At 40.1% G+C, this 10,204-nt stretch overlaps 1 protein-coding gene across 1 annotated transcript; it reads right to left on the reverse strand.

The window, feature by feature from the left end:
• Positions 1-5,292: 5,292 nt before the first annotated feature.
• On the reverse strand, positions 5,293-9,993 carry LOC107039161. Its single transcript, XM_015258636.1, has 3 exons — positions 8,544-9,993; positions 7,192-7,976; positions 5,293-6,146 (listed from the first exon to the last, which is right to left on the reverse strand). Exons 1-3 carry the CDS (start codon positions 9,991-9,993, stop codon positions 5,451-5,453), a joined length of 2,931 nt encoding a protein of 976 aa, XP_015114122.1. The 3' UTR covers positions 5,293-5,450.
• Positions 9,994-10,204: the final 211 nt, after the last annotated feature.

Raw genomic sequence — 10,204 nt, forward strand, 5'->3', positions numbered from 1 at the left:
TGGCTACTTGCCCACTGTATTTCTAAATAATATAGAGTGGCCTGTAGCATCTTGCGACATCCTAACACGTGGACACTAGCTGACCACGAGCACTGGCATTTGCCGTCAAACTCGCATATTCAGGGCCACGCGTATTCTTTTCCTATTCGCCAGTCGCGATAATATTCGGTTGTCTCGCTGACACCTTCTAATCCTGATGGCTTTATCCCCCACCCGAGTGGAAATTCTGGTCAGGTCCAAGTCAAGACTGGATCAGGTCAGTCCTGAGGATTGATCAGAAAGTGATACGATACTTGAGTCAAGCCCTGTCGAACGCGATCGACAATATGGTAGATTATCTTTGTGGGTACGCTCAATGCACTTCATTATAGGCTGCAATCAACGAAAAATTGATATTACTGTACAATAATAATGTGTTATGGTTTATTGTTGTTGTTTGTTTGTTTGTTGGGGTTTAACGTCGCATCGACAGCTAGGTCATTAGCGACGGGTTCGCGACTCTTTATTGTCGTTCGAACTCACGACTATTTCCTCTGTAGCCTATATAGGTTACGATGGTATCGACAGTATTTCGAAGGTGAGAATCAACTGTAGTCAGGTTCTCGAAACACGTGGAACTGTGGGTCCTGTATTTTTACATGATTCGAACTTGCTTAACACATTGGGTTTCTCTCATTGTTACAACGTATACTTGATGGTGTCCTCATATTATTTGACTAAATCAAATAATCCAGAAATAATTCGCCAATGCCGAGTTTCGAACCCAGGACCTCTGGCTTTGTAGGTGGACACCTTCCCCACTCGGCCATACACCCGACCTGGTTTATTGTTATTTATTATCGTTTATTTGTTCATTATATTTATTATGATTGATGTTATTAATGTTGAACGATGATGGTTTACAGTCGCGAGTATCGATTGAGTAATCTAATTTGGGCTTATTGAATGTTTAATTCAGCTTAAGTATCGTAGTAAAATAACAAATCCCAGTGGATTCGGTACAGTTTAAATGTCACAGTTGAAATGTCGTCCAGTTGATAACTGGTGGAACCTCAGATGGACCTGAAGCAATTGCAAATATAATTCAGTACAGCTCGCACCGGGCGCTTGATCGGATCACACTAGCTTTTGTTCACTTTTGTATTATATTTTTAATTAATTCAATTGTATTGTTACTGGATTGTTATCTTTCCGTAAACACCTCAGTCCCTACAACGATAATATTTGGAAATGGTAATTTAAAAATAGAGTAGTCATATCTCTCCATAAAGAAAAGACGTAGTTTTTCTTGTTGACAGAAAAATATTGGAATTTCCAGTTGAATTCAACCCTGAAGTTCCAATGACTCCATACCATTCAATACACCTGTTGCAGACATATTATCACGTTCTACTAACCGACTCACCTGTCTCGGATAATGACAAACTAGCATGCTCCAGACTCTCTCACATACCTTCTCACGCATTATTCCTCTTCTTCCGCCATCTTGAGTCATATTCGTTCTTCAAGTACGGGAGTTATCTCAGGGACATGGATGGTGGATACGATTCGATGGAGATAGAATGGGGGAAATAAAAGAGGTGGAGTGAACAGCCTGGGGTTTACAACATGGGAACGATGAATTATACAGCAAGGGGGTCCTTTTATGGAAGTCATCTGCAGTCCTCTACACGAAATGAGAGGATGGGACCTCTTCTGATTCATGGGGAAATAAATATGGGACAAAAAGAGACAAGAATTTCTACAAATCGAAAGTTTTCCTTTGGAGTGGAAAGCATGAAGAAGCACTTGGAAATAAATCACATACATATTATGAATCGTTGGGACTTCGTATTATTGTATTTTTATGACGAAATAAATGTGTTCATTATGAATTCAGACACCCTCACTGTTCGGACCCTGACTTTCAGACTCAATTTCTCGACCTTGTTTTGACCTTCATTTTCTAATACTAGGAAAGGGGGCGCGCATGATTGGCTAGTGATTTATGCATATTATTTTTGATCATTATGTATTCATTTATTCATTATAAAAGAATTAATGTCCCCTTTTTTTTAGATTTGAGAGAAAACTTGAGAAATAATCTTCAAAAATTTTCATGATGAAAAATGCATGTTATAAAGTTTATGAAGTTGAATGAATATAATGGGGAAATTATTCTCCAATTTTTATATGTGTACTAGGGGGCTATGCCCCCACATATGACCCCCATAAACCCTATTTTGACCCTGAATCTGACCCATATGACCCTCAATCTGACCCTTGTGACCCTTAATATGACCCTCACGACCCTTAGTCTGACACTTGCGACCCATAATTTAACCCTTGTGACCCTTAATCTGACCCTCGTGATCCGTATTCTGACCCATATGACCCTTAATTTGGGAGTTTTAATTTCGAGTACCAAATTTTTATCACCAGAATTTGATTTGGATTTTTAGAATATAGAGATATGTATAATAAATATATTCATTTATCTATGTTAAAAAAAATTTCAAGATGAATAATGATAATCATATATTTACATTATTCATTTTTTTATATAAATGAATAAGTATTTTTTCTTCGTAAGCTAAGATAAACTTGAGATATTGCTAAGTCTAGCATATGCTTGGTGAAATATATTGCTGACTAAAAATGTTTCACCTGTTTTTTAATAGAACATAGCCTTAATTTCCTGTCGCCAAAAGTCGATTTAAATTTTCATAATACAGAGAAATAAAAAGAAACGATGATTTTTTTTTTGTTCGAAAAATGGAGGGAATTCTTTCTATTTCGATCTGTATTGTTTTATTTTTGAATCAAAGTCGAAAAGTTTCGTAATTATGAGATTGACATCTCCACAACAAAAAAATCAGCAACGATTAAATACCTTTTATTTGCAGCAAAGGTGATGAGTTTTAGTCTGTAATTGTCACCAGAAATAGAATTAGGCAGTTGACACTGCGAGACAGGATTGGAATGAGACGACACGATGGCGCCGTTTCTGCTAGGCAGACGGCCAGACAGGTGCACGTTTCGTCGTTACCATCATCAAAGGAACATGAAGATGAAAATAAAAGGAATTGAGAGGGACTGGGAACCCACCCAAGGGTCTCCACTTTGTCTCTCCTTTTCCACTTGGCTTTTGAGTGAAGAGTGGAGATATCGTCGAGTGGGGAGAAAAAAAAATATTGGAATTTGTTTTTGTTCGAAATGACTCGCAATGATCCTCACACTTGATACGTGAGACCACCAAACTCCTCACGATTGCCTTTCGTCATTCTCCTCTACCTGGTAATATCATCATGATCGAAATACGATAGGTTTGTTTTTCTTTAGAGAAGGATTAACGTGATTTTAATAACGTGTGGGTCATATATCACGATTTCGTAACTTTAATTGCCCTCAAATAATTTTAGAAACTTGAAAAGAATCACGTACGAAAAAATTCAATAGATAATTCAATAGGAATTCTTTGGGGTTTCTATAGCATTTCTATTGGAAATCTATTAAAAAATTCTATTCCTTTTTTTGCCCTGATCCTATTGGATATTCGATAAGAAAAAGTCAATAGATTTCGAATTTCTGTTTGAATTTTTCTCTTGAGATTTATCTTTAAAAATGCTTAGGCATCAATTTTCCAAGTTCACCGACGTCGGTGGCCGAAGCGGCTAGGTGCGAGCCTAGTGTGCGAAAGGTTGTGAGTTCGATTCCCCGTGGAACCGAGTTTTTCAACCAGAGGCTCCGGCGAGCGGGAGGTCGCTAATATAGTGACTGCCTGTACCGGCATAGGTTTTCTGTGGTTTCCCGTGCTACTCCTATGTTCTATAGGAGTGCGAATGCGGTGCAGTGTAGAATCCACAGCCGCATGCATAGGGTTGGATAGGGCCGATTAGCCAATCAGAGGGCAGAAAGGGCCGGAATATAAAAAAAAAAAAAAAAAATCCAAGTTTTTTTGCAATCCGTATAGAAAATTTGTAAACGATTTTTTCATACGTGTACTGTTGGCGCATTAGATAATTAATCTGTTGAATATTTCATGTATCTTCCTTATAATAGAACGTTTGGAAATAAATTTTGAATCCTGGATTATTGGGGAGAAGATGTGGAATGACCTGCTTTTCATTTGTGAAATTTTTTCATTTGTAGATTGGCAGAGTGAACGGAAACAAATAGGATAGTCCTGCCAGTTCTTATTTCGAGTTTACGAATAAGAACAAGTTCAACTGAATCGGATGTTGTGATAAGCAGATATTGAAAACTTAAAGCGGTTCGTTCTGCCCCGCTTCCTCTTATTCATTGAACTTTATTCATTGTGATTTTAATTACTTCTTTGCCTCTGAAATCACTGATTTCGAATTTATGAAATCATTCGAAGTCAATTGCAGTCACGAAATTATGTCGCGATCCGCTTGAGGTCGACTTCATCTTGCATTGAATATTCTATAAATAAAATGAAAATTGTGCTGATTATTTCACCTATCAATCGGATTACTCGTGTATAATCATATGATCAATTATTTTTTCTATTGATCGACACTTGATAAATAAAAAAATAGAGCCCAGTCGTCCAGAAATTAGGGGTTTCGGCTGCATTCAACTATTTCTTAATTTAATTATTCTTTGTTTTGTTATTTTCACTTCAAATAATTTTGTTCTGCTAATTAAAACATTCATATCCCCATTTAGGCGATTCTTTTATTTTAGATCTTAGCACGAAAATCTAATTTCCCTTAATCGTCCAGCAATTGGCCTATTTTACTGGAGAAAAAGTAGCGCAAGTACCTGGATATCCTTAATTTCAGGAATCGTTCTAAAAAATCAATGTCAACACACTTGGACACTGTTTTCTTCCCTGAAAGAAAATGAGATGGAAGGGTAGTCCAACCGAAGGTTTATCGATGAAAAATTGAGTGGACCGTACTTGAGCTGCGACGAAAAAAATTCCAATCGTGATTTGTCACTCTCTCATCAAACCTAATATTCCGGTTCTTCTCGGACTTGAAAAATTTATGCTCAAGACTTTTTACAAAGAAAATTGCAGCAAAATAAATGTTTACAAAAAATAAAAATCTACTTTTTTTTTTTTTTTCAATTCTTCAAATTCTTTTTTTGTTTCAATTCCAACAACCTAAAGTCACGGAGATTCTCACTAATAATCAAGAACAACATGAAAATTTGAGAAATATTTATTCAGTTTTTAGACGCTAGTGATGTATTTATTCATAGAAATAACACAACTCGCACTGATGCTCTTAAAAAAACCTCAAATCCACATTAAAAAAATTTTGTATCACAAGCTTAAAAATGAGAAACTTCTAATCAATTCTCCACTACTTCCTCAACGAATTCATTCTACCGATGGTGAATAACATACGGATATATTGATCATCGGTAAGAGCGGAAATCCGTGACCCCGAAATTCCCTAGTTTATCCTCTCCAATTGAAAATTTTGAATCCCCAATCTTCACTTCTTCCCGCCTTTCTTCTTCTTCTTCGCTGTCGGACTTCCACTAGACTTGAAGGCATCAAGGATCTCCTGTTGCACTACCTGAGTCTCCAAATCTTTCCTCTCCGCCTTCTTCTGGTACTTGTGTATCGCAGCAGGTGGAGAGAACTCGAATTCCAGGTCGTCTCCGATAGAACTGGCATCGCCTTCATCGTCGTCCGCATTCCTGTTTTTCGTGACCTTGAACTGCAGAGGCTTCACATCCTCCAGTGCCTCGGGATTGTTCGAGCCCTCGGGCTTCACTGGGTACATCGTGACGTAATAATCCCCATTTTTCCTGTGGATGTGGAGAGTCGGAGGGAGTTCCCGCTCATCGTCCCTCTCTCGCCTCTTCCTCTGGCTCCTGGCAACAGACAAAAGACTCTTGGACTTTGACATTTTCCCCTTTCTCCCTTTTATCGGAGTCACGGGTCTCTCATCGACGGAGTCAGTGTCCTTCCCCAGCTTCGCCTGCTCCAGAATGCTCCAGACTCGCCTGGAGATCGCGCCTGGCTTCCATCCGACTTGGGGTCTGAGGCTACCAGGCGTGTTACTGGTGTTCCACAGCCAACCCATGTTCCCGGGAACTCTGGCTCTGATCTCCACGCAACTTCTATGACCGAAGCAGCTGCGCTGACTGACACCCTCCACCAGCCTCATTACTCTTTTCCCCACCTTGGAGGAAATTATTTTCGTTATCAGCGAGAGCACGTCTAACCCTAGATTGGTCACCCTATGAGAGAAACCCCGGTGCGCGTCGTTTTTCTTTAAACTTTCGGGTATAGAGTGGAGGTAAACATCAAAAGTGCCAAGTTGCCGGTGATGAAATCATTAGTTTACCGAAGAATACACACATTAGTCATACTGTTGAACATTTTTCAATATAATTGTAAAATCTACATTCATTATTAAAAAGCGAATAATCAATGTAAAATTCATAATAATTTTGTTAAAATTTCGACAGTAAAATTTAAAGTTCCATTAAAATTGTAAACTTTTCCATCTGAAAACGTCTCAACAACTAAATTTTTTTTTTTTCTTCTCGTATACCCTTTCGGGTCTTTACGATTTGTTCCCTTCCCCCCCTCAACCCCCTGTACCGCATTCACCAAAGGGCGGGAAAACCTCATTCGAGGGAAAAACCTGCCCTGGTACAGTCGTTCTTTTGACGGGACTACCGCTCGGCAGTGAAACTGTGAGATTAGAGCGCTATAAATTTTGACCGCCAGTGCCGGGAAGTGAACCCGGATCATTGACATACGAGTCTAGCACTCTAACCGCACGGCCACTACCGTCGGTCTCAACAACTAAATATTAAATCTGTTAAAATTTTAAAACTGAGTAAATAAATATAATAAATCAAGTTAATCTATCGATTCTAACCAAAAACTTGAATTAATTTTTACGCCTGAAAAGGACTGCATAGCATCGTCCTTATAATAGAAGCTATAAGAGATGAAAGAGAATCCTTCAGATTATTCTTTTATTGATAATTCTTGAATTATGTTTCGAGAGTATTAAAATTAAAATATAAAAAGTTGTCCTCCGACATTGACAACATCTCCGGATATAACAGGCAATTAGTCCTGGCACTCACACAACATAACCAGTTCAAGACCAAAAAGTATTTGGACCTGAACTGCTTTGTTCCCGACAAATCGCAAAAATCATTCAAAGACAATTAAGTCCACTAACCGAAAAACCGAAATGAAAATCCCACCTTAACATGGCTGTAATTCCTCTCATAATTCTTCAAGTTCTTCGCCTTCTTCAAATTGAGTTTCATATTCTTCCGTTTCGTCGACAACAAAGAAGCTTTCTTCATCTTAATGGTCTTGAGAATCTCCTTCGACGACACATCCAAATCAGTTTTATTGATTTTCCTCCGGGAGTTGCAAACGGGTTCGCCGCAAGGTCCCATTTGTGGTTCTTTAATAGTCATGAGTTCTTCCCCGATATTCGTCTCATAATCCTCGCCTTTCAGTTTCTTAGAAGCTGCGGCATTAAGTTTGCCTCCGTCCGAAGCTCTTGACGGTAATGTCCGCGGCGGCCGAAGGATAGAGCTGTCTTTTTTCGCCATCGACAGACCCAAAAGACTCTTCATTGGTTTTTTGCTTTCTTGTTCTCTTGGTCTTGGCAACGGTCTGTACCGGGGCCTTCCGAAGAAGGGACTCTCCGTAGGATCCATGAGTCCTAGTCCCGCCATCCCTGGGACCCTCCCAATGCCGTCCACGAATTTTTCAGCTTCCTTGAAGGATTTTATCAGACAATCGATCCCGTAACATTTCTTCTTTATTTTGGACTGATTCCCCAGCTTTGTGTGGCATCCACAGCCCAGACGAGGCTCTTCTTCAGGGAGGAATGACCTGCAGACGCCTGACAGAAGTGTCTGCATGGACTGAATGGGAATCGTCGCTGATCTATCATCATTTCCCCCTCTCAATCTTTTATTTCTGATCTCTTGAAGTTTATAATGACTTTTCCATCGATTTCTTCGGGGAATGTCTTCAGTTGATGGAAAAGGACCACTGCAGATACCTCCAGGACATGAGCTTCCTCCACATGGGAATTTTCTTGGGGATACATACTTAGTGTCATCGAAACTTGATTCTTTAAGGATCACCGAATCATCAATGAATTCTTGCTTTTCGACTTCTGGAGGTTCTGGGGGGATTGGCTCTTCTTCCAGGGTCAGTGGAGGTATCTCAGGAGATATTGGACGAGGAGAACGTTTAATGAGATCCTCGCATACCGCGGAGATCCCGATGATCGTCTTTGGCTCGGGTTTCTTATCTAAATCGACAGCTCTCGATTTTGGGGTCGAGAACTTATTTTTTATTCCTTCGTCACTCGGTGGAAGTTGAGTAGACGACAATTGTCCGACGGAATTCATGTTCTTGGAGACAACATCTAGGGGAACGGTCTGCATGAATTGAATGGAAATCGTCGCTGATCTATCATCATTTCCCCCTCTCAATCTCTTATTTCTCATCTCTTGAGGTTTATAATCACTTTTCCATCGATTTCTTCGGGGAATGTCTTCGGTTGATGGAAAGGGACCACTGCAGATACCTCCAGGACATGAGCTTCCTCCACATGGGAATTTTCTTGGGGATAAATACTTAGTGTCATCGAAACTTGATTCTTTAAGGATCACCGAATCATCAATTAATTCTTCCTTTTCGACTTCGGGAGGTCCTGGGGGGTTTGGCTCTTCTTCCAGGGTCAGTGGAGGTATCTCAGGAGATATTGGACGAGGAGAACGTTTAATGAGATCCTCGCAAACCGCGGAGATCCCGATGATTGTCTTTGGCTCGGGTTTCTTATCTAAATCGACAGCTCTCGATTTTGGGGTCGAGAACTTATTTTTTATTTCTTCGTCACTCGGTGGAAGTTGAGTAGACGACAATTGTCCGACGGAATTCATGTTCTTGGAGACAACATCTAGGGCAACGGTCTGCATGGATTGAATGGAAATCGTCGCTGATCTATCATCATTTCCCCCTCTCAATCTCTTATTTCTCATCTCTTGAGGTTTATAATCACTTTTCCATCGATTTCTTCGGGGAATGTCTTCGGTTGATGGAAAGGGACCACTGCAGATACCTCCAGGACATGAGCTTCCTCCACATGGGAATTTTCTTGGGGATAAATACTTAGTGTCATCGAAACTTGATTCTTTAAGGATCACCGAATCATCAATTAATTCTTCCTTTTCGACTTCGGGAGGTCCTGGGGGGTTTGGCTCTTCTTCCAGGGTCAGTGGAGGTATCTCAGGAGATATTGGACGAGGAGAACGTTTAATGAGATCCTCGCAAACCGCGGAGATCCCGATGATTGTCTTTGGCTCGGGTTTCTTATCTAAATCGACAGCTCTCGATTTTGGGGTCCAGAATTTATTTTTTGTTGCTTCGTCAGTCGGTGGAAGTTTAATGCACGAAAATTTATCGAGTGAGTTCGTATTCTTGAAGAGGAAGGCTTTCTCGTTTACGTGAAAGTGGGTGACGATGGACTCACCGAGGCAGGAGAGTCTCAAGAAAATTTCGATGCTCCCAGACGCTTTTCCATCTTCGTCTATCAGATTGTAACTGTCTTGGACGGTGTAAGGGGCTGGTAAATGAAGAGGGTCTTTCATCGCTCTTTCTATGTCACAGAAGCATCCAGAAAGGTTCAACTGAGCCTTACAAACCGGGTATTCTGGCTCTTGGAGACAAGGATCGGAGTTTGATCTGCAGATCTCGATGGTCAAGGGATCGGTTTGCAATTTTTTTATGAGATCTTTTGGCTTTTTGGAGAAGACGCAGGATTTCCCTGAGGCGAAGTCGATGGTGCTCTCTTTGGTCAGGGGACTTCTGGAAAAGTCTTCTTGATTTATCGTGAATTCATCGAAGTCGAGAAGTTTAAAACGCACTGATAAAGGTCCGGAGATCTTCCCGAGAATTTCGGGAGATAAATTTAATCGGTTCACTAGGAACTCCAACATGTAGAGCTGCTCTCTGTCACTACTTTTTTGCGTCACCATTTTGGCAATTTTAGTTGGTAGATTTAAATGGGAGAGGAGAAAAAATTAATTGAGTTGTGAATTTTAGTTGATTTCGGGTCATTCTAACGCTTTTAGAGGTAATTTTGACAGACTGGTGTGAAGGCTGTTACTTAGGAACTGTTCGCTTTGCACTGTTCGATTTTCTCTATTCTAGAATTTAGTTCTATTTGTACATCATCCTTCTATTAAC

The sequence above is a fragment of the Diachasma alloeum genome, unplaced genomic scaffold, assembly GCF_001412515.2.
Source record: "Diachasma alloeum isolate Michigan unplaced genomic scaffold, Dall2.0 Dall_scaffold_00294, whole genome shotgun sequence".
In the NCBI taxonomy this organism is placed as follows: Eukaryota; Metazoa; Arthropoda; class Insecta; order Hymenoptera; family Braconidae; genus Diachasma; species Diachasma alloeum.

Coding starts and splice junctions, on each gene's coding strand:
- LOC107039161 (XM_015258636.1), bottom strand. CDS start 9,993: ATGGTGACGCAAAAAAGTAGTGACAGAGAGCAGCTCTACATGTTGGAG. Junction 7,977..8,543: donor AGGAAGCTCATGTCCTGGAG/GTATCTGCAGTG, acceptor CATCAACTGAAG/ACATTCCCCGAAGAAATCGA. Junction 6,147..7,191: donor GGAATTACAGCCATGTTAAG/GTGGGATTTTCA, acceptor ATTTCCTCCAAG/GTGGGGAAAAGAGTAATGAG.